The sequence below is a fragment of the Taudactylus pleione genome, unplaced genomic scaffold (genome assembly GCF_031769625.1).
Source record: "Taudactylus pleione unplaced genomic scaffold, aTauple2 ptg000154l, whole genome shotgun sequence".
NCBI lineage: Eukaryota > Metazoa > Chordata > Amphibia > Anura > Myobatrachidae > Taudactylus > Taudactylus pleione.
In genome coordinates this window covers 16,427,631-16,452,153 of record NW_028284556.1, presented here as the reverse complement: position 1 = coordinate 16,452,153, position 24,523 = coordinate 16,427,631, and the positions used below count along the sequence as shown (strand labels likewise).

General features: G+C 44.2%; 1 protein-coding gene across 1 annotated transcript in view; it reads right to left on the bottom strand.

Moving 5' to 3' along the window:
* SYNE1 (spectrin repeat containing nuclear envelope protein 1) overlaps positions 1-24,523 on the bottom strand; it is a 546,802-nt gene that overhangs the window by 299,762 nt on the left and 222,517 nt on the right. The window contains exons 32-41 of the mRNA XM_088474380.1: positions 18,958-19,108; positions 15,171-15,398; positions 14,015-14,113; positions 13,480-13,667; positions 8,620-8,740; positions 6,548-6,714; positions 5,438-5,591; positions 4,512-5,140; positions 4,001-4,180; positions 2,153-2,303 (exon numbers count right to left, since the gene is read on the bottom strand). Of these exons, the coding sequence (XP_088330506.1) occupies positions 2,153-2,303; positions 4,001-4,180; positions 4,512-5,140; positions 5,438-5,591; positions 6,548-6,714; positions 8,620-8,740; positions 13,480-13,667; positions 14,015-14,113; positions 15,171-15,398; positions 18,958-19,108 (2,068 nt within the window). The remainder of the gene's footprint in view (positions 1-2,152; positions 2,304-4,000; positions 4,181-4,511; positions 5,141-5,437; positions 5,592-6,547; positions 6,715-8,619; positions 8,741-13,479; positions 13,668-14,014; positions 14,114-15,170; positions 15,399-18,957; positions 19,109-24,523) is intronic.

The window sequence follows — 24,523 nt, the reverse complement described above, 5'->3', positions numbered from 1 at the left end:
ACTCTCACATTTTCTAAACTCTCACCCTATTACATTTGGCCCTATATCTTTATTTTTCAGTAAGATGTTTCCAACCAGAACTCAGCGATGGCTGAAGACTACGTCAATTAGAACCAATAGAAGTTACCTGGCCCTTGGAATATACATCTGCCTCATCTTTATGAAAATAAGTATTCATATACCGTAGTATTATCATTAACAGATGCATCGTCACCAATATTAAGACATATACAATAAAAGGTAATATTATGTTTATAACAATAAACATATATAACCAAACAAATATAAATAATACAATAGATATCTGGAAATAATAACATAATTAACAAGAAAATATCTATTTACAGAGAATTACCTCTACTATAAATGTTGGAAGTATCCAATATATTTAATAGAATCGAACTGTGGGCCTGATTCAGATCCGGACGCTATTTGCGCTCGCTCGTTCAGAAAAAGAGGCCGGATATTTAAATAGAGCGCTCGCTCTTTGCGGTCTGTTGATGCCTCTATGTCTGAGCGAGCGAACTAAATATGCGCTCGCTATTTTGTAAAAACGCCCCCTGGCCATTCGCATCATACGTCATCTCCGCTATTTATTAGATTAATCGAGTACATCGAAAAGCGTCTGAACTGCTCGCAGTGCTTGTGGTAGGATTTTCCTACCGCAATCATGCGAACAGTTCAGGCTAAGAGACAACCAAGTGACGTGGCCGATGACGCTGCTTTGTTAATTATGCACACCCTTAAAATGCCCGTTTTGGCCGTTTGGCACGCCTGCGTTCGGATCTCCACTCCCCGTTTTCAAGCACCTTCCCTTGTTACCACCCACAAACGCCTCATTCTGTCACTCAAATTAGCAGGCCCTCGCTGTTTTGCAAGTGCACAATTTCCTACAGCAATGACTGGTTGGCGCATGTGCATTACGACCCATACGCAGATGTGCGAACATCGCTCGGAGCGAATGAGCGGCCGCTTACGAGCGGCTCTGAATCAGGCTCAGTGTCTTTACAGATGGTGCACATAATTGGTTGCTAGCCCGGGCTAGATAAAAATCTCTTTTGCACTGATAATCAATTGTTATAGTGTCTTCCTTAACTAGTCTTAGTAACTAAGTTGTGGTTCTATCCTAGTCAATAATTATGTATAAGGAGGTGGCTCCTCAAGCCAGTGAATTAACATTACATTTTCTGAGACCATATGCACCAGGATTCACTATCATGTACATTGCTAAAGAGCTTATAATTCAATGCAAACCAACTCTGCTAATCACACTGAAGTCTGTGGTAACAAATGAATTAGCGGCTCTATCCTTCTGCAATATTAGTTTCTTTATAGGTAACACACTTGCTTTACTATATCACAGGAAGCAAACCCAGTAAGATTTAAACAGAATACAGTATAATGGGAGCCACTTTAGTTAAAGAGAATTTTCCACAAGGAAACAAAGTAAAATTGATGTGGTAATCTATATTGTTATATAAATGTAATGGCCCTTTTTAGTCTTGTTGGGTCTGGTGCGCTGCTAATTATGGTTATCTTCCCCCTTAATATGTGGGTATGACTTTATCAACTGTATCAAAATTAATACTATCCCTGCACTACATTAACATCTTATATACGAACTATAATCAGCATGTACATAACAAAACTATATACATATTTACAGTTATGGTTAACACAGGACAGGACATGAATATTTAATATAAGCTAAACATGACATGAATGTTTAATACAAGCATTTCAACCAGTAGTTACACAAAAATAAACAAAAAACAGTTGTATTGTAAGTACTGTCTATCATCTATAGAGAGGTAGGATATATTTCATAACTTAGTTAATAGACTATGGAGCCCATTTATCAGCAAGTTTTATCATACGCAGAAAGTTTTAAAACTCATTGCATATGATAATGGTGCTCCAGCCAATCAGCTCCCAACTGTCATCTGTTTGAAAAATGTTGGGAGCGATTTGATTTGAGCACCATTTATCACACGCAACGAGTTTTAAAACACGTTGTATATGATGAAGGTTGTTGATAAATGGGACCCAAAATCTGCAGGATTCATTTGGAATGTAAGAAATATTTTAAGGATATTAAGTTAACACTATATTACTGAGCAAAGAAATGTTACATTTGAGATGGTAACCTTACTTTTGCTATGGTACGGCGAATGTCTTCCTGGTCTTTTAAATTTGATTTTATGGAGATCATATTTTCCGCATTTTCTATAACTTTAGATATAGTGGACTTCAGATGTTCATAATCTTTTATTAGTTCGATAAGAACCAAACATTGTTCTTGGCTGAAATTAGAAATAAAAATATTGGCTCTCTTTTTTCTACATGCATAATAATATTGGAACAATATTTTAAAATGTGTGAATTTCTGTTTGTGGATGACATTGTATTGGTATCATATAGCATAAATGGTAACATTCCCAATTGGACAATGTGGACAAATCAGGTAGGACTTGCGCCACCACCCTCACATTAGCAGAGGTCTGGAAGTGTGGTATTATAGCCAAGAGCCAAAACCAGAGGAGTAGCGTGTAACCAGAGCGCCCGAAGCACATGCGTGTTATGGCACACCCCCCGCCTCAAGTGTTCCAGGGAGGAGGCAGGTCCATATAGGATTAAAGTAAAGAGAAGTAAAAATAAAGATTAGGGGCAGCCCCCTGTAGTGGTGCCCATATGCAGTGCCCCCTGTAGTAGTTGTAGTAGTGCCCATATGCAATTCCCCCTGTAGTGGTGCCCATATGCAATGCCCTCTGTTATGGTGCCCATATGAAGTGCCCCCTGTAGTGTTGTCCATATGAAGTGCCCCCCTGTAGTTAAGCCCTTATGCAATGCCCCCTGCAGTGGTGCCATTAAGCAGTGTCCCTTGTGCCTCAGGAGAGGTCCCCTTTATGCAGGCCTACAGTAGTGTCCCCAGTAGTGATCCCTCCTATGCAGTGCCCCTTTTACAGTGCCCCCAGTAGTGGTTTCCCCTGTGTAGTCCCCCTTGTGCCCTCAGTAGTAAGCCCCTTACATAGTTCCCCCAGTAGTAGTCCCCCCTATGCAGTGCACCCAGTAGTGGTACCCCCAATGCGGTGCCCCTTATATAGTGCTCCCAGTAGTAGTCCTCCCCCATGCAGTGCCCCCAATAATGGTAACCCTTATGCAGCGCCCTGGAAATAGTGGCCCCAGTTGTATACCCCGCTATGCAGTACCCCCAGTATTGCCCTTTATATAGAGTCCCCAGCAGTGGTTCCCTGATGCAGTAACCCCAGTGGTAGTCCCCCCCCATGCAGTGCCCCTAGTAGTAGTCCCCTCCCCTTGTAGTGCCCCTAGTAGTAGTCCCCCCTTTGTAGTGCCCCTAGTAGCAGTAGTCCCCCCCTTGTAGTGCCTCCAGTGGAGGTCCCCCCTATGCAGTGCCCCCAGTAGTTGTCTCCCCCTTGTAGTGCCCCCAGCAGTAGTCCTCCCCTTGTAGTGCCCCAGTAGTGGTCCCCCCTTTGTAGTGCCCCCAGTAGTGGTCTCCCCCTTGTAGTGCCCCCAGTAGTTGTCTCACTCCAGTAGACAAACACGCAATTAAAAAAAAAAAAACACTTACCTGAATCCCCGCTCCCGCCGCCATCCTCTCCTCTGTCCGTTCTCCCGGGGCGGCCCTCTAAAATTATTCGCCTGACCGTTCCGCCCGCTGCAGCTGTCGCTATCGACAGCTGCAGCCTGGCGATGCCCTATCCCCACAGCAGGCACAGGCGCTATCCCTGCTGCGGGGGCTGCCGGATCCAGGGCTGCACGCGGGATCTCGAGATACTTGCAGAATCAGGCCCTCATTGTCATCAAGCAAAAGAGTGCAGTGGAACTTGCAATTTGAGAACTGCTTGTGAATTGACCCTCTACCCTTATTTGCACTTTTTGTTTTTAAATAAGGAGGGGGGGTTATAAAATGACAAAACAACTTGCTGTATAATTTTAGGACATTCTGTTGGAGCCGAACTTGACTTCAAATCATTCTTACCTGTCACTAATGAGCTTTTTGGTATCCTCCCAAGTTATTGTCAGTCCATTCAGTTCTTTATCTGCTTCTGCAGCCAGAGATAAATCCTGCTGGGCTATCTGCTTTGCTTTGTCCATCAGCCACTGCTTTTCATGTTGATAGGAGTTAATTTCCTCCTCCAATTCATTGAAAAATTTCAATCTGCACTCATCATATGGAAAAATATATAGTTAGCTGTTTGCCGATTTTTATAAGCTGCATTAATACTTCTTTTATTATGACTTAGGTATGGATAGCCGGGAAAAAAAAAACAATATAGTGAATCATTCTATTTAAAGTATGAAACTCATTCTAATTAAACAATTTAAAAAAAAAAAATGTAAAACATAAAACTGACACAATTAGAGTGAGCATTTCATGTCTATCAGTAACATATGTTATAATATACTAAATAGAACAATTTCATAGATCCTTCAAAGTACATGCTAACTGGTCTTCCCAGAGAACCAAATAAGCAAACATGCTGTATCACCTTTGCTGAAGTGCTGATAGGGTTGGCTCTTTCATCTCATCATTGTCTGCCTTTTCTTCAATGTCCTCAACGGTCTTTAGCAACTTTTCTCTGCAATCAATAAATGATTTCCACAAAGCACCAAGAGCCTCTGCCTCGCTCAGTTTTGTTCCCAAGAATGTCTGAACTTTCTCTAGTTCCAGGTTGAGGTTATCAGCTAGTGCTCTGCAGGATGTCCTCTGCTCAGTAGCAGAGCTTTTCAGATAGTATTGTGCTTTGGTAAGCGCTGCATCTAAACCTATGGACTTAGATGTTAATACATCAATTTCCTGTACAACACTGTTAATCTCTTTCTCAAGAGACTCAGAATATTCCTTATCCAAGCTGTTAGCTCCTTCTACGGTTTCTTTCAAATGATGGACAACAACCAATAAGTCCCTGTGCATGTGTAAGAAGTCCCCTAACTTGGACATGGATTCTTGGCGTCGCTCTGTAATCTGTATTGCTTCTTCAAAGAGCTGTACACAATCTCTGACCCTCCCTTGAAGTACAGAATGGTCTTCCGTATTGGTCAGAGAGCACAATTTGTTAAGCTGGTCCTCCAGACAATGTATTCTCTCCTGCTGTCTTTTAGTCTCTTCTACATGGTTCTGTATGAAATAACGAAAATCAGTGGATGCAAATTTTATATGTGGTATGAGCAGAATGGGAAATTTGGAAATCTGTGGAAAATATTCATAAATTGCATCACAATTGTTCATACTACATTTGGGAATTTTCATATACTTCCAATAAAATCAATTGTGTAATCATTGGAATGAGACTTATATGTAACTATTTAGTAACTGTATGATGTAATTATCCTTCCTACACTATGTATAATGGTACTATACTATGGATACCCACACAGTTCTCTATGTATTTGCCAAATACAAAAAATAGGTTACCTTGTTTAAAGTTATAACAGTTTCATGATCAGATGTATTTATTTCACCAGCGTCTTGAAGTTCTTTAAGGAATTGTTTAATCCAGAGAGAGAATTCAAGTAATAAATCATCAAATTTCTGATGTTCACCTAGAACATACTCCAAAACGCCAATCCTGGAAAGGTGACAATTAAAAAGGGAAAGTTTCGCTAATGGTTCTTCTGTGGCATAATATAGCCTATATTGTACTTTTTGCAAGCACCATTAGGGGTGGAGGAGACGGCTGTAGACTGCAATTCTATAGCTAGGTACACTCTTATTCATTACCAGATTTGCATTCGAACCAGCCAGACTGGACAGATAATCTTATAGTGTGTACCTACAGTAGCTTATGACATTTATAAAAAAAACAATTGTGCAAGATTTACGTCAAACATCATAGATTGTAGAGAAAGAAGACTGCATTTGTGGAGAAGCAGATGTTCGCATATGGAAGTTATAGTTCTCCATGCTAAAGATGGATAAAGTGCACCAGTGCACCTGGTTTTGTATAGCAGTGCAAAATGGAAATTAGTTTTTTTCACAATGGTAGTATTCATATTAGATACATACAGAGGTAGAAGACCATTTACACTCTACAGAAGTTTAAATTTAATCCTATACTTTTGATAGTGCATATTTTGCCCCCTCCTGTTGCACCCTGTGGCTCACTCTAAAGCAATGTAATAAACAGCTTCACAAACACAAAAACAACACAACTTAAAAAAAAAGACTCATATTCCCCTAATTCAATGAGGCTGAACTGAGCAGCATTTTAGGAAACAATGGAACAGGTGCATTTAATGAAAGGGGTAGTACTAAAGGGGTAGGTGGTGGAGCTTTGATGTGGCAAATACACTGTTGTCCAGTGCGCCTCTTCATATGTCATGGCCTCTCCCCACATCCTAGAAGCACTTCTAGTTTGTGCCGGTGTCTACAAGGAGCGTAGAGTAGGCGTGCATCTTGATATACGCTGGGCGGCCCATAAATGGTGGTTGATAAACGAGACCCCAAGTATTTTTAAAATTGCAGGTGGTAATTATGTGATTGAGTTTTCTAAAATAAAGAATAATGAAAATTGGGGTGACTAACCTTTTAGAAATGGATTCTGGTAGACCATTCCATCTTAGAGTCAGATCCTCTAAGCGGTCCCTCGTTTCCTGTACACTGTTTTCAGAGGAAGTTTGATATAAAGATGCACACAACTGGACGAGAACTGTATATCGCTGTGATTGAGTGGGTTCCTCAGACTGCAAACTCTGGCAAAATGGAGATATTATTTATGTCATACTCAGAACATATCTATCTTTTTTACTTTCTTATGCGCTCGTGAATAATAAATAAATGTTCCATCTACATTCTTTTCCAAAGTTTACATTTAAATAACAAATGTATATAATAAATACACCAGTGGATATCTAAAATTCCATATACATGTATTATATAATAACTAACAAATGGAACTGGACAGTGGAGACCATAAAATAGTTTATACTCTAGCTCCCTGTGTCCGTACTAGACAAGTGATCACATTTTAAAAAGATGAAACTCCTGAAATGATAAATAAAAACCTATGCAAGTTAATAAGCCCTAAATCTGAAACTACGTTATCTGGCTAAATTTAAGGGCCTGATTCAGAGCCGCTCGTAAGCGGGCCGCTCGTTTGCTCTGAGCGATGTTCGCACAACTGCGCATGCGTATGGGTCATAATGCGCATGCGCAAACCAGTCATTGCGGTCGGAAATCGTGCACTCGTAAAACAGCGAGGGGCTGCTAATTTGATTGACAGAAAGTACAGTTTGTGGGTGGTAACAGGCGAAGGTGCTTGAAAACGGGGGAGTGGAGATCCGAACGCAGGCGTGCCTAACAGTCAAAAGGGCGTTTAATGGGAGTGCATAATTAGTAAAGGAGCGTCATCGACCACGTCACTTGGTTGTCTTTTAGCCTGAACTGCTCGCAGTGATAGCGGGAAGTAAATCCTACCACAAGCACTGCGAGCAGTTCAGATGCCTTTCGATGTTCCCGATTAATCTAATAAATACCGGAGATGACGTGTGATGCGAACGGCAAAGGGGCGCCTTTACAAAATAGCGAGAGCATTTTTCGGACGCTCGCTCAGACATAGAGGCGTCAACAAACCGCAAAGAGAGAGCACTCAATTTAAATACCCGGACCCTTTTTCAGAAAGAGCGTCCGCTAATAGCGTCCGGCTCTGAATCAGGCCCTAAGTGCAAGCACTAATCCAAACAGAAGTGCTTGCTGAAGCTATGAAACTATCCCAACAGATCTCTGATTCCCCTACTCAAATCCTATATTTATAAGAAACTCTTACAGTGCGGGTTTGTCTTGATAGAGGTGTGGTTTAATTTGTCGACATTCTTAATGTCGTAATGAGAATGTCACCATGGTCATGTCACCATGCTAGCAATGTCAACATTCACATCAACATTCTTCATGTAGACACTGATGAATTGTCGACATGATTAGAATGTCGACAAAATCACCACTAGTGATTTAGTGGAGACTTACCTGGTCAGGCGGCTTCAGCAATGTGTTCCAGGTCTGGCGGTCAGTTGATGATGACTTCTGGTGGTTCCAGCAGAGCTTCTAGCAGTGAGTATGTCTAACCCCTAACCTCCCCTCCAGTAGTCTAACCCTAACCACCCCTCCCGCAACCCAAATCTCCCCTCCCACAGCCTAACCCCAGCCCTCCCCTCCTGTAGTCTAACCCTAACTCTCCACTGCCGGTTCATGCACAATGTCAACATTTCAGATGTTGACAATACACAGGTGGACATTGTGAACAGATTGCGACTTAGACACATTTTTCGGCAAAAAAGACACATGACGCTAGCAGAGTAGCACGGGACCTAGCAGAGTAGCACGGGACCTGGCGGCTCACTCACGCCAGTCAAGTTGCTCTGCGTGGCATATTGAGGCTAGATGTATGAGGACACATCTGTAGCTCTAATTTATATTTATTTATACATATGGTTTACCTCATAATACTTCTGTTAAGTTTTCACAGTATATTTGCATACTATCCATTGTAAAATACCTTAGTCACTTACAATGATACAAAAGAATATTGGCAAGCTCAAACTCAGTGCTTTACAGTATGTTGGTTATGGCTCTTATTTGTTGTTATTTCTGTATATACATACCTGTACTGACTGCAGTTCCGCTTTCAGTTTTACTATATCTGCCGAGAACTGTCCTTGTGCACAGACCAAAGTTTCACTTCCTTCCAGCCAGGTCATAAAAGAGGAAAAGTCCCTTTCTTGTCTGGAAGTGGAAGGCAAAAAGACTATAATCTAAAAGCACTTGGGAAATTTAAAAAGGCTGAGTATAGAGAAATCCATGTACAGACAATGATTTCTTTTTATTGTCCACGAATTAAAATTAGGACCTGATTCAGACCCGCTCGTTAGCAAGCGGCCGCTCGCTGCAGACGATGTTCGCATGCGTGTAGTTCATAGTGCACGTGCGCAAACTAGTACGAGCGATCGGAATGTGCTCGCTCGCCCTGCAAAGGCAGCCCAGTGGTTTGAGTGACAGGAGAGGCCGTTTGTGGGTGGTAACAGGGGCAGGCCAGTAGTAACGGGGGAGTGGAGTTGTGGACGCAGGCGTGCCAGAGTTTTTTCACACCATTTCTGGGTCACTCATAATAAACAGACAGCGTCATAGTACACGTCACCTGCTTGAATAAAACACTGAAGTGCTTGCAGTGCTTGTGGTAGGGTACAGTCAACAACAAGCGCTGCGGTCAGATCCGATGGAACCCAATGTACCGATGGTTGTATATACTTCCTGGAGATGACGTACGCTAGTGGGCAGCTAAAGACAGGCTGGTGTGCGTCTGTAAACACAAAGAGATCGCTCGCCAAGACATAGTGGGCGTGCTTATGCCTTGCCGTGCGAGTGGCAGCCTGGACGTCACTTAGCTGAATTTCCATACGCTGGGAGCGAGTGGCCACATCTAGCGAGCAGGTCTGAATCAGGTCGTTAGTGCGAAAAAATAAATAATGTAAGGTGCAAAAACACTTAACTGTGAAACTACAGAGACTAGATTACTAACATGCACAGAACCCCAGTACTACATTTATAGAGCACTGTGTCACCATATGTAATATTGTCTTAGTAAGTATAACTCAGCTCTGCATAAAGAATGGTGACAAAGGATGTAGGCACTGGGAAGAGGAGGAAATTACACAACAAGCTACAAGGTAGTGATTCATCTCATTATAATGTGTGCAACGTCGTTCCACCAGAACTCCTCCTTTAGTCATACCTCCCAACTGATGGACTTACAAAGTGTTTGCAAATATGGAACATAGGAGCTGATTCAGAGCCGCTCACTAGATGCGATCGCTCGCACGATGTGTATGCAAATTGCATAGGCAGTGCAATCACACAGAAATGCATTAGCACGCCCAGTATTTCTTAGAGAGCGATCACATAGTGCAGTGATGGTGAACCTATGGCCCGGGGGCCGTACAGGGCCCCCGGAATAATTTGGTCAGGCCCTCTGAGCTTTTTTCTGCTAGCCTCATCTGGATAGCTGGGTGTCTAGAATAGCATCCTGCAGCCAGAATCTATGCAGCAGTGCCGCCTGGAACGGTCACATCGCTGCCCTTACAACCCCCCGGAGCATCCTCAGGATACTCCAGGCATTGCTGTAATCACTGGTGATTGTGGCCCCGTCCCCATGTGACATCACACGGAGGGGGTGTGGCCTGTATCAGGCCCGCAAATAATGTTATATATATATCAAAATGGCCCTCGGCAGAAAAAAGGTTCCCCATCCCTGACATAGTGTATGCAGACACCCACCAGCCTGTCTTAAGACGCCCACTTGTGCACGTCATGTCCAGGAAGTGTATGCAACCAGCGGTTCATCGGGTAACATCGAATGCGATCGCAGCGCTTGAGGTTGTCCATACCCTGTCCATACCCTGCCGTAAGCACTGCGAGCACTTCAGTGTAAAACCAAGCCAGGTGACATGTACTATGATGCTGCCTTTTAATTATGCACTCCTCTAAAACGCCGTTGAGATGCTCAGGCACGCCTGCGTTTGCACCTCCACTCCCCCCTTTTTAATGGCCTGCCCCTGTCACCACCTACAAACTGCTTCTCCTGTCACTCACTCTGCTGGGCTGTCTATGAGCAGCGAGCGAACTCATTGTGAACTCGTATGTGCACAATGCATACCATCGGCAGCAGCAAGCGTTTGCATCTTAGCGAACGTGTCTGTATGAGCTCCAAAGAGTCAAACTGACCCTCTCTTTCCTTTATATTTAGCACAAAGACCTCATAGTAATTAGCATTATCACAGTAAAGTGTAAAAAAAGCAGAAAAATGTTGCAAGCATCATCAGATGTAAACAAGCAATAAAAGAATCATAGTGAAAAGTGGACAGTTGCAAAACAGGACATAAGTGCACAGCATATTTAGCAAACTTAAGTTGTTTCTAAACTTGTTGTGTGAGCTGTTAAGAGCACATTTTTATCAAGGAAGGAAAAAAATGCTATCAAATAAAATTAAAATTTCCTAGTAATATTTTCTTACAAAAATATATAACTAACCCCTATGTACAGTACCTTAAAGTGGACTTGTCACCTACACTTTATGGGTGCATCTTTCTCGTGGGCTTAATAAGTATGAAGCTTTTTAATTTGCCTCAAACCAATGACATGACTGAGGCATTACGTGACTCATATCCATGTGGCACTGCTTTCTTGTGAATTGAAAAGATATTTTTATATAAAAGTTAGTCCAGCTCACAAAATGGATGTCTCCAATGTGTGTAGGTGACAGGTCCATTTTAAGACAATTACAGTAACAGAAAAGAAAAAAAAGGAGAGCAAATGACTGACATTGGGTAACATGATGATCCGGATTATTGGATGTGTGTAGTGTGACCTGGTTGCATTAAACGTCTTTTCGGGCAACCTTTTACCCTCAAATGCATCTTATTCACATGAATAGGATGCACAAGCAGCTTATGCTGATTAAAATGATATACAGCATGCCTATATTCTGTGTGCACCTAAAGCTGGGTACACACTGGCCGATCAAAATATCATGCTCCCGTCGGCTAGTGTGTACAGACGATATGTCTGTGAACAACGTCGTTCACAGACATATCGCATTGGCCGTGCTGCACAGTCAATGAACAGATATGTCTGCAGACATATCTGTCCATCTGCAAATGTGTACGGCGGTGGACAGATATGTCAGCCGATCACCCGTACACAGGGATGCAGAGAGAGGGGGGGGAGCCGTGAGCGGGTACTACTTACCCGACTCTGGCACAGCTTCCCATCCACAGCAGCCCAGCACACGCTGCTGTGTGCTGGACTGCACTGAGACTGTCCGAGGCTGCTAAAGCAGCAACCCGAGCAGTCTCCTATGCCAAAGGGGGAAGCGATCACGCTGATCGCGCCCCCATTGGCTGTTTGCTGGGCTGAGGGGCACACAGTGCCCCCCTCCCAAGCACCGCAAATATTTTTTCCCCCGAAGGGGGTGTGGCCACGCATTCCGAGATTAGGTCACGCCCCCTGGCCGCCGGGACCCACTGCAGCACAGATAATGGTCATTCAGTGTGTATAAACGACCGTCATCTGCAGATATATCTTTCAGGTGTGTACCCACCTTTAGGGTGTATCTGCATGCAAAATACTATGTTACAGTGTCAGCGGCTGTGACAATGTAATGTAGCATTCTCCATGCAGATTACACACTGAATATATGCATGCTACATATCATTTTAATCATCAGAAGCTGCTTGTGGATCCAGGGCCTGATTCAGACCCGGTCGCAAGCGATGAGCGCTCGCAACCGGGTCGATGGTGGCCCACGGCGCATGCTCATGATGGAGCCGGGTCCGTCGTGCGCATGCGCGAGACCTGGCTAGCGACGGGCACTCCGTCGCTCCGGGTCTCGCACCAAAGGGGGCAAGCTGTCGATGTTGAGTGACAGCTCGCCCCCTTTGGTGGGCGGGCCGGGGGTGTGGCTGCCCAAACGGAGGCGTTCCCACGAGTAATGTCAGTGGAGAGATTCTGGCTCTGTTAGAGCCGAAATTTCTCTGGGACTTGCGGCCACGAGACCCTACCACAAGGGTCTCATCGCAAGCCCAATGGTCGCGATGGTCTTGACCATCACGACCATCAACCTGGCCGCTCGCTATAGCTGTGGGTGGTCAACCAAAGCTATGCGAGCGGCCAGGAGGCCGCACGAAAAAAAAAAAAACGCTCTGACTCAGAGCGAGCGCTCTTTCAGAGCGTCAGGGTCTGAATCAGGGCCCCTATTCACATAGCATTGCGAATAAAACCCATATGAAGGGAAAAAGTTTAATGAAAAGACATTCGGTGCTACCGAGTCATGCCTTGGCATGGTGCGACTAGAAGGGCTGTTTAATGCCCACGGAAGTAAGATGAATGCGCACACATATGTAGCGATATTATATGACTATATACAATTATGTTGTTTAGTTTCATATCAAGCCATAAAATGCGTTGGTGAAATCTTTCAATCCACAAGTGAGGTTGGGAGACTGGAGTACAGCAAGGCTCAGGGTACCAAATTTAACACCACTAAACATTTTACAACTTTTCCAGAACACAAAATCATCACTGCAATTAATCGGTTGTAGGATGGCATTGTCACTGAAAATAATGAAATAATAATCGGGACATGTACCCTTACTCTTTTCAGGTCTACACTGTAATAATAATAATAATAATAAATCTTTCTATAATATTAACGTATGTCTTTACCCTCAATGCCAAAATATCATACTATTGGTATTGCAATGGGGGTTGCTATGCTGTTACTTCATGTAATATTCTAATATTTGAAAGGTTAGCTTTGAAAGGTGAGTTCATTTTAGGTATTTAACATTTTGTAGCAAGCTCCCTCTGCTTTTTTCCATAACTAATGACTTAAGTAAAAAGATTATTTTTCTAGGGTTATAATGATGGGTTATTTGATGGCATAGCTTTGTTGTCTCTAATTGCTTTACCTCTGCCAATTTGCTAATAATTGCTCCAGCAATGCATGTCTCTCTTTAGCTTTTGTCCAGGCAGCTTCGACTCGTATCTGAAAGCCTGAGACCATCTGCATTGCCTTATCCTTACTTGCGACTTTACGGGCAACAGAAGTCAGAGAATGGATAGTGCTCTTCAACATTTCAACATCATGACCGAGATCCTGGAGGTGACAACAAAACATATTTGATCATAATGATGTGAATATTGATACAATGTGGATATCTGTAAGTATTAAAGGGATGTACAATATCTAGTAGAATGTACAGTGAAATATATGTATAGTATTCATTTTATTCTAGAAAGCAGAGTTGCACCCCTGATGGCACCTGTGTTCCTCCTGTGGGGTTCCTTTGGAGGCGCCCAGCTGCCTGGACAGGCACAAAGGTCATGCCCAGCGACCAGCTTTCTGCCCTTGGCCTCCTCTTTGCATGAAGTCATCTGCACTGTGTGTGGGTTGCGATATACTTGGATGACTTATTAAATACCCAGATGCTAAGAAGGTATTACCTGATGGGAATGCAGCACTTTGTATGTTTCAGCTGCAGATGAGCAATTGTTTATAGGACAAGCCAGTGAAGCTTCAATTCTCTCCAAAGAATTCTGAACCTGTAAAAAAAAACAGTGGCAGCTTTAAATAATCAGTGGCTATTGTAAAGACAGAGAAAAAGAGTAATATTGTCCCCACGGGTTGGGTATGAAATCCCAGCTGTCGGGATGCTGCTGGTCAGAATAACGATAGTGGCATCCCGACAGCCAGAATCCAGGCAACCATAGGAAGTAAAGGTAAGTGTTTTACTAACCCCTACCCTAACCATAACCCTTTCTCCCCGGTGCCTAACCCTAACACCTAGTGTCTAAGCCTAACCTTCCCGTCCCCGCACCCTAAACCTAACACCCCCTGCCCAGTGTCTAAACCTAACCTCCCCCTCCCCTCACCCTAATCCTAACACTCCCTCTCCAGTGCCTAACCCTAACCCTCCCCCTAATGCCTCACCCTAACCTCCCCCTAATGCCTAACCCTAACCCCGCACCCTAATCCTAACCTCCCCGTAACACCTCGATACTTACATTCGGGATGCCGACGGTCGGAATACTAGTGCCGGGATCCTGACCTGTCGGGATTTCAGCGCCGGTATTTAGACCGTCGGCATCCCGCACACTGGGATGCCGTCTACATCCCGCCCCCACATGTAGTAAATTGGAATAAACACTGATCATTTGGGTCAGTGAGTAATCTGGCCACTTTGCAGAAAGGGACATGGCACTCACATGTTGAAATGTGAGCCCACAAAATTGTACTGTTTGTGGTCAGCATAAAAATGAAGCTGCCAATCTATAACAAACGGTCCCTAACTACGGCATACACAGTGAGAAAGCTGGTACATATCAGCTAGCAGGAAACTGATCAAATATCAATTCGGCAATTTACAGTGGTTTGTAAATTATTCACTCCAGTTGAATTACTCAGATTAAATCCATCTATTCACTCAGATTAAATCCATCTATTCTCTAACTATTTCCAAAATTTGAATGGGAAGATTTTAATTATTCTTCCCATATGTCACCACTAACTTTGTTGATTACAATATTAATTTAATAACAGCTATATCACATGTATTAAAAGGTATATAATTTAATAATAAAACACAATATAACGCTTTACCTGTTTCACTGTGTCATCAAACTTCTGCTGCTGTTCAGCATTGCCCAGTATACTTTCTTCCAGCCGATGAGCATGTTCTTTGAGCCCATCCCAATACTTGACCATCTGTGATAGCCTAGCTTTTATGCGAGCCATCTCTGCAGAGCTAACAAACCCAGCAAAGGTCTGACACTTGGCTTCCAGATCTGTTATTTCATTGGTTTTATCCTGAAGCTCCTTAATAAACTCCTATAGAAAATAATTTTACAATAAACTTGTTAAGAATTACTTTAATAATAAATAACCCAACAAAGATTCCTGTTTATACATCATCATTTTAAAAAGAAATGATCAAAGCAGATTTTTCTTTTCTACTTGCATGAATAAGCGCAGTTTATACTGTATGTATATTTATAAAGTGTTTCCATATGTAGATTATTCTACTTCAAAAATCAACTGCATACTGTATCTCAGTCAGGCCCAAATGTGTAAATCAAAATTATTAGGTGGCACTAATTTGCATGGCTGTAATAAGGGTTATGCAGAAAACTGGGGGGGAGCGTGGCACATTCACTGCCACAAGGGCACCTGTCTTCAGCTTGTAGGGTGCCTGGAAATGCACCTTGCTGCAAGGAGCGGCACCCAGTACATATTTAGGAGGCACTTGTCACCAGACACCTTCCTGCTCTCATCCCCACTACTGTGATAGCTCAGGGTGCACAATAGGGCACTAGGGGTATGCGAGCTGTGCCATCACCCAGGACGCAGAGAATAGTGGGGTGGCACCATCATCTGGTTACCAGAGTGCCTAGAATAGCACCCCTGCAGCCCTTTGAATGCTCCGGGCATGCACCCTGCAGTCTGTACAGCTGTCCGGAGCATCCGGCGCGATATCATGATGTCATGCACTCAGGGAACGGGGCCGGCACAGTGCGCAGTGCTGTCCTGGTGACACTGGTGACCATTGGCAACATACAGTGGCTTACAAAAATATTGAATCGCCTAAAAAAGTCTACAGATTTGACTGTATTGCACATGAAGGACACAGATTGTTCCAGATAGTACTTTTATTATTGCGAACCAGTAGTCTCCTAAAGTAAATTTTGAAAATCATAGTTTATTATTTGTCTACAGATTTGTTTTTAGATGCGTATTCAATATGCAGACTAATTCTTGGTAGAACCACCTTTTGCTTCAATAGCAGCATTAAGGGGTCTATTTACTAAGGAGTGTTAGGAGACAGAGTGAAAAGTGATAAGGTGCCAGCCAATCAGCTCCCAACTGTCATCTCACAGGCTGTGTTTGAAAAATGACAGTTGGGAGCTGATTGGCTGGCACCTTATCACTTTTCACTCTGTCTCCTAACACTGCTTAGTAAATAGACCCCTGAGTCTACCAGGTTTTCACACTGTTCAGGAGTAATTCTTGCCCATTCCTTTTGCTCCAGGTTGTTCAGGTTGGTTGGATGATGCTTGTGGACAGCTATTTTCAAATAGTGCCACAGATTCTCTTGGATTGAGATCTGGACTTTGACCATTGTAGAGCTGTCACCTTTTTTTTGTTTAACCACCCCTGTATTGCTTTTGCCTTGTGCTTGTCCAGTAATTCCCTGTATTTTGCACCAGTCCCTGCTGAGGAAAAGCATCCGCACAACATGCTACTGCCACCGTCATACCTCACTGTTGGGACTGTGTTTGCTTAACAATAGACAATGTCGGCTTTGCACCACACATAGCATTTTGAACCGAGGTCAAAAAGCTCCATTTTTGTCTCATCTGACCATAAAACCTTATCCCACTTTTGAGTTTTGTTTCTCTGATGTTTTCTGGCAAACTCCAGATCTGCGTTGATGTGTTTTTTTCTTAATGGCTTCTTTCTAGTCACCCTCCCATTCAGACCAGCTGTATGCAGAGCTCTTGATGTGGGGTCTGATTCACAGAAGTACACAAACCCGATGGTTTGTGTACTACTCCCAGGGCCGGTGCAAGGTTTCTAGGCAACCTAGGCAAAGATACACAATACCACCCCTGCTCCTCCCAAAACCCTCCGCCCAACCACTCACATACAAACTTGACTTCTTAAAATATATGTATTTATTTTTAGATTTATTACAACATAAATGCTAAAAAATTACACTAACACAATATAGCAATAACATTAACGAATTTGTGACCGTCATACAATACCAAGAACATTTTTGCGACCGCCAGACAGTAGCTACTGAGAGCACTTTTGTGATAGTCATACAATAGCAAGAACATTTTTGTCACTGCCAAACAATAGATACTGAGAACATTTTGGTGACAGCCATGCAATACCAAGAGCATCTTTGTGACCACCATACTGAGATCATTTTGAGACTACCAATAAAAAAATTAAACCAATAATCTTATCTATATTACATTGACCCATTTGCCCTCATAATAAAACCCACATATCTTACCCTTATACTTATCAACTTTCATGAACTGTGACAATCCCATCCCCCACACAAGCCCCTCTCCCCCCAGCTCCACTTACCTGCTGCTGATTTTGCTCACCACTGTCACTCTCATGCTATTGTTATCAATTGCAGACTCAGCGACGCACCCACAGGAGCCGGCGCCCTAGGCAGCTGCCTAATGATAGTGCCGGCCCTGACTACTCCAATGTTAGAAGATCGATGCATGCGCAGTATTTGTACTGTGCATGCGCAGGGCTTCTGCTGCAAGATCACTCGCAGTTTCCCAAAGCTGCAGCCTGATTGACAGGCTGCAGCCATTTGGAGACAGGGAGTGGGCGGGCCAGTCTGCGGTCTTGAAAATGGGGGCCAACTGTTAGTGTAACATCTATCACCCGTGAAACTTGGAACTTCCATAGTACAGGTTGAATACTTATGCAAGCAGTATTTTTTGTATTTTTATTTTAATCTGCAGACAAACAGTGAATTATACGTCTGAAATCTTACTAAGAGCCTACTGGTTCGCAATAAAAATAATGCCTGGAACTACTTAAGTATCATTTGTAATACAAACAAATATGTTGACGGTTTAGGGGACTAAATACTTTGGCAAGCAGGTCATAAAACTTTTACAAACATAATAACTATATTTTATTTGAACTAGAACTTAAATTTGCATTAAAACAGTATCAACCAATCGGATTTGTGTTTGCATTGCCGATCTTGCACTGAACAGATAAAAACTAAGGGCCTGATTCAGACCCACTCGCGAGCGGCTGTCCGGGTCGATGTTCTGGACTGAGCATGCGCACGACGGAGGGAGCTCCGTCGTGCGCATGCGCCAGACGCGACGAGCGAAGGAAAGTCCTTCGCTCGTTGTGTCTGATCAAAGGGGGCGTGCTGTCGATGTTGTTTGACAGCACGCCCCCTTTGGTAGGCGTGCCGGGGGGGTGCCACCCTGACGGGGGCGTTCCCACGGGAACGCCTCCCGTCAGAAGCCGGCCCACTGACATCACTAGTGGGAGTGATTTTGGCTCTGATAGAGCCAAAATCACTCAGGAGCTTGCGGTTGAAAACCTCAACCGCAGGCTCCGGCTCGCAGTTTCGATGGTCGCGATGGTCACGACCATCGCGGCCATCAAAATGCACGCTCGTATAGCCTGTGGGTGGTGACCCACAGCTATACGAGCGTCCAGGAGGACGCTCCATTTTCATGGAGGCCGGCCCTCATTCAGAGCGTGCGCTCTGCTCAGAGCGTACGGCTCTGAATGAGGGCCTAAATCCTGATTGGTCCATCTATGATAAAAATGTGTTTCAGTTTCATGTAATTTAATACAAAGTGATAAATTAAACTCTTCTAAAATTCACCTGGATTCGTGCAACTTGGATCTCTGGTGAAATGCTGGATAGTTCTAGATCACTTAGTTCCTTTTCCTTTTCTGAAATCCAAGTGGAATGTGCCTCAAAGTCATGGTCAAACCTCTCCCAATTTTCCTTAATGATTTCCATTTTATTTATGCTTAAATTAAATGAAAAATAAAACATTAATATTTGTCTGTCTACCTATCTTTCCATTTAATGCTTAGTAGTGCATTACATTACAGCTTTCAGAGCCAAACATATGTATTTACTAAGGAGGATAACCAATCAGATGTGAAAACGAAAGGTTTACGTTATTGAAAACTGTTTGCACCTATTGCGCGAATACAGATGTGTCCACATACATCTATCCTACGTGCGCTACAAGTCGAGTTACATAAAACGCGGGAGTTCCTTGTGACTTGGTAGCGCCGTCTTTTTGTGCAACTTTTTACCTTCAAATGCGTCTTATTCACACAGCGAAGCGAATAGTTAGCACAAGCTTCTACTGATAAAAATGATATGCAGCATGCCTATGTTCTGTATGCGTCTGCGGGTGTATTTGCATGTGAAACGCTATGTTAGAGTGTTATAGCCGTTGACACTGTAACGTAGCATTCCGTATGCAGATAAACCCGCAGTCGCACACAAAACACAGGCATGCTGCATATCATTTTAATTGTCAGAAGCTGCTGGTGCTACCTATTCAAATCGCTGAAGGTAAAAATTTGCACGAAAAGATGCTCAGCGCTACCGAGTCTCGCCACATCATTGCGCGACTAGAAGGGATGTTTAACGGCCAAGGAGGCTAGATGTATGATGACACATCTGTATGTCACTTATCGCAGCTATGCGCGCTCCCATTTATCAGGCTATCCTATTGCAAAACCTACGATAACCAATTTGTATGACATTTCTTGCATGGATGACAGGCGATAAGTACTATTGAAAATTGGGAAATCAGCCTGTACCCCAAGACAAGGTAAACTAATATTGGGTAATAGTACAGAAGTGAGCTAGTGACAATAATCAAAGGGTTGCATATGCATATTTCTAAAACAGTGAAATAATGACAGAAAAGGAGAGTTATGGTAAAACTTATCTTTGTTAACTCTCTTTCTTTGAAGTCCATAGGGTCCACAGGGAGACAATGAGGTGTAGGTAGAACCTTGGAGGACCGGACACCAACAGCAAAGCTTTTCAATCCCAGGAAGCTCCAGTCCTTCCCCCTATACCCCGTCCATAGCCTGAGGGCAACTCAGTTTTGTTAACAAGCCCAAGGCAGCAGCAGGAGAGGAGAGAAGGAAAACAGGCACACTGAAGAATCACACTCTCACACAGCGAAGGAAACAACTGACAAAGAGAAGAAACCCATAGAAGCTAGGAGCGTCAGGGCGGGTGCCCTGTGGACCCTATGAACTTCGAAGAAAGAGTTAACAAAGGTAAGTTTTACCAGAACTCTCCTTTTCTTCTTCAAGGTCCATAGGGCTCCACAGGGAGACAATGGGGATGTCCCAAAGCAGTTGTTCAAGGGCAGGAATGCTCCTGAGCTGATAGGAGAACCCTACACCCGAAGGAAGCATCCTGAGAGGCAAATGTATCAAAGGCATAAAACCTAAGAAAGGTGTGGATGGACAGACGACCAGGTGGTAGCCCCCTGCATAGCTGTTCAACTGAGGCGCCACACCGGGCTGCCCATGAGGGACCCACAGAGCGAGTAGAATGAACAGATACTGTAGCCGACACAGGAAGGCCAGACTGCATGTAAGCCTGTGAAATAGTCATGCAAATCCATCTGGCCAGAGTCTGTTTGTTAGCTGGCCATCCCTTCTTGTGGAATCCATATAGGACGAAGAGGGAGTCCGATTTCCTGATGGAAGTAGTACGGTCCACGTAGATTTTTAGAGCATGGACCACATCCACAGAGGCCTTACCTGCCGAGAGGTCTGGTGATTGAAAGGCTTGATCCACAATTTCCTCATTTAGGTGGAAACGAGAGACCACCTTGGGAAGGAAGCGCTGTCCCAATGAAAGATTAAAAAGGAGGAGCAACATGAAAGCGCCCCTAAATCCAACAACCTGGAAAATCCATTTCATTGACAATGTGTCCACGAAGGCTGCATCGGGGTCCCTTGTCCTAGTTCCATATACTGGAAGTTTGTTGTTGTGTCTTGAGGCAATGAGATCCACATCTGGCAGACCCCATTTGTCCACCAGGAGCTGAAAGACTTCTGGATGTAGAGACCGCTCTCCTGCATGCACATGGTGACGGCTAGGAAATCTGCTTCCCAATTGAGAACTCCCGGGATAAATTCAGCGGAGATGGCAGGGAGATGGCGTTCGGTCCATGGGAGAATGCGGGACATTCTTCTTGGTGATTGAGGTAGGCCACTGCCGTGGCGTTGTCGCACTGTACTTGTACTGGCCTGCCCTGAAGAATATTCTGAGCCAGAGTGAGAGCTCTGTAGATGGCTCAAAGTTCAGACATTGACTGGTAACTTTGCCTCGACTGGGGTCCAGCGGCCCTAGAAGGAGTGTTGGCCGGTCACTGTGCCCCACCCTCCGAGACTTACATCCGTAGTGAGGAGAGCCCAATCCGGGATCCATATGGGGCGACCCTTAATGGAATGTCTGTAGCCACCAGGCTAGGGACAGGCGTACCTCCGCGGGGAGGCCCATTGTCTGTGATCGAAGTAGATGGGGTAGGCCGATCCATCTGGAGAGGTGTGGTAGGGGCCTGGAGTGACACAAACTTACCGCCGCTGTAGGCAGTGCTGCGCATGCGCTGGCTTTACGTTTTTATCAGCGCATGCACAGAACGGATTCCAGCTGCGGTAAGTTAGTGTAGATAGAGATAACTATCTATTTCCTGAAAAGCTGTCATCACAAAAATGACAGCTTTTCGAAATAGATAGTTGTGGGGAGGAGGAATGATGAATTCCTCCGGTAATTAGGTAGAACTCCATGCGAATTCTAAACCTAATTAGCTCCAGAGAGTTTTAAGGTATGATGAATAGGCCCCTTATTTGTAAAATAGATTTTACAGCTCTCACAAGAGCAGGTATATTTAATTTAGAGGGTGGTTCCTCGTCTCCTGAGACGGATTCAGAGTGAGAGAGGTCTGCATCTTCTGCCTCCCCAGATGATACATCAGAATCAGATAACTGGGTGGATTGGGAAGATAACACAGCACGTTTAGTAGGATTAGTAGGTAAAGGCTTTTCCTTTTGCAGCATTTGTTGAAAAACTGTAGAGGTATTAGCCAAACTCTGTACTGAGGTAGAGAGTACATCTACCCATAGGGGAGGCAAAGGATTTGCAGGGAGTACCTGCTGTGACCTTTCCACAGGAGGGCTACTGCGGGGACTGCTAAGTGGTCCGTAATCTATGTCAGTACCTGAGAAAAGGCAGCCCAGGGTGGGTCCTGAGGAGGAGACACCGGGGCTGAGCTGCCTGAGATTGTGTAACAATTTGTACAGACCATACTGAAGGAGGTCCTCTGGGGCTAAGCCTGCTGAGCAGTAATTACAAGACACCAGAGTAGGAGCAGCAGCATCTGCCTGCTTGTTATTCTTTCCTCTGCCAGACAAGAATAATACAACACACAGTATGATACAGTGCAGTGAACACCCTGCAGTGTAGTGTGCAACCGCGCTATATAGTATGTGACAGCCTTCACAAATATATAGGAGATGTGAGGTACAATGGCCTTATACCTTAGTATGTAAGGCTACATTAGAATAAAGGGAAAGGTATAAGCTGACAGTAGAGAAAGTAGAGTCAGCGCTAGCACAAGTCACATACAAACGCAGAAAAAAACACTATATATCTGCAATTGGCACTACAATCAACTACACAGACCGCAGTGGCTGGTAGGATATAACGCTGTATAACCTGGCCCGTGGGAGAGGTATACAGGGAGACTGGACCCAGCGTTCCCAGAGACCTGTGAAGCAGAAAATGGCTGCCATCTGTCTCTGAGGGGGCGGAGGGTGAGGGAGGAGCAGCTCAGTGAATGAATAGACTGCAGTGGAATGGCGCCATGAGCTGGGGGAGGGGCTGCAGGGAGAGTGCCTTCTCCCCGTGCTGAAGTTAACCACTGGATCCCCTGGCTTCTAAATAAGCCTCTGCGCCTGTATATTAATGCCCCGTGGTCTAGTGGATTCGTGGACGCACCAACGCCTCCAGTCCGTCTCCTGAGACCGGAGACTAGACTGCGTAAAGACGTGGGGGTCCACCTTACCTGTCCCCTGGATTCTGGGCTGCAGTCTGGGGCCCGGGGAACTTGCTAGCTAGTCCCCTCAAGAGCCCTGCCCGGGAGTACCTAGCCGGGGCTTGGTGTAACGGGTGATGGAGAAGCAGCGCTGACATCCAAGGGACAGTCTTTTGCTACTGCTCAGTTTAAAAGACACTAGAAAAAAAAAAATCATAAAAATAAGCTTGGGTTCCTGGAAGCAGCAACACTGTTAAAAATGGTGACCCAGCTCTTGCTAGACACCAACGAAACTGAGTTGCCCTCAGGCTGTGGGCGGGGTTTAGGGGGAAGGACCGGAGCATCCTGGGATTGAAAAGCTTTGCTATTGGTGTCTTCCAAGGTCCCACCTACACCCCATTGTCTCCCTGTGGAGCCCTATGGACCCTAAAGAAGAAAGCAAGCTTTTTGTACAAAATAAATGTTTTAGTTAAATTAGGAGCAGCGGCATAAGTTCATCCCAGATGCCACAGCTGCTGACACTGTAATGTAGCAATTCACATGCAGACAGGCTATAGATACACGAAGTCAGCAGCTGATAGTCTGACATGGAGCTCTCCACTAGTGTAAGGTGGCTTCTCAGGTGTTGGGAAGGGGTGCCATGTAGTGGGCGGCCATGACGGTATACTCCGGGTATATAATTACAGCCTTAATTGGGGTGAATATGTTGTGGACAATTCAGGAGGTGCCCCTTCAGAGCTGGAGCCCGGCGGCAGGCGCCTCCATTGTCTCCCATAGTTCTGCCCCTGATTAGGAATACACTCAAATGGATGTAAGTATATTTTTGTATCATTTTAGGGGACTTTTAAAAAATGTTTAAAAATACACCTGTCACTGCCTCCTGAAATGTTTACAACGCTTGTCCCATACATACAGCACCCCCATATATCTGTCCCACTACTTTAAACCCCTTTTTCTTCACTTTGTACTTTTTCATCCAAAAAGTGACATGTAATTATTGGCCAAATTAAGCCAATTAAAAAAAATATATATTTTTGCTTAGCGAAGGAGGGTGCCCCAATGGTCCTGTACCAAGTCATAACATTTTTATCCAAAAATAGGGGTTTTTGCACAACTTATCACCTGTTTTCATTGTCCTGAAAAAAGAATTGCAAAAACTGCAATACAAGAATTCGCACCTGCGAAGACGCCAGCTAATAGGATAGCCCTCTAACACCAGTGAAAACTTTTCGTGGAAAAACGGGTTATAGCGGCTAATGGGATATCCCTCTAAGTGTAGAACAATTGCAATCAAGAACCTCTAATGTGACTACAAAAACAGCTTCAGTGCAAGTCTCCGTGTCACTTGTCTTGTGGCTGTGC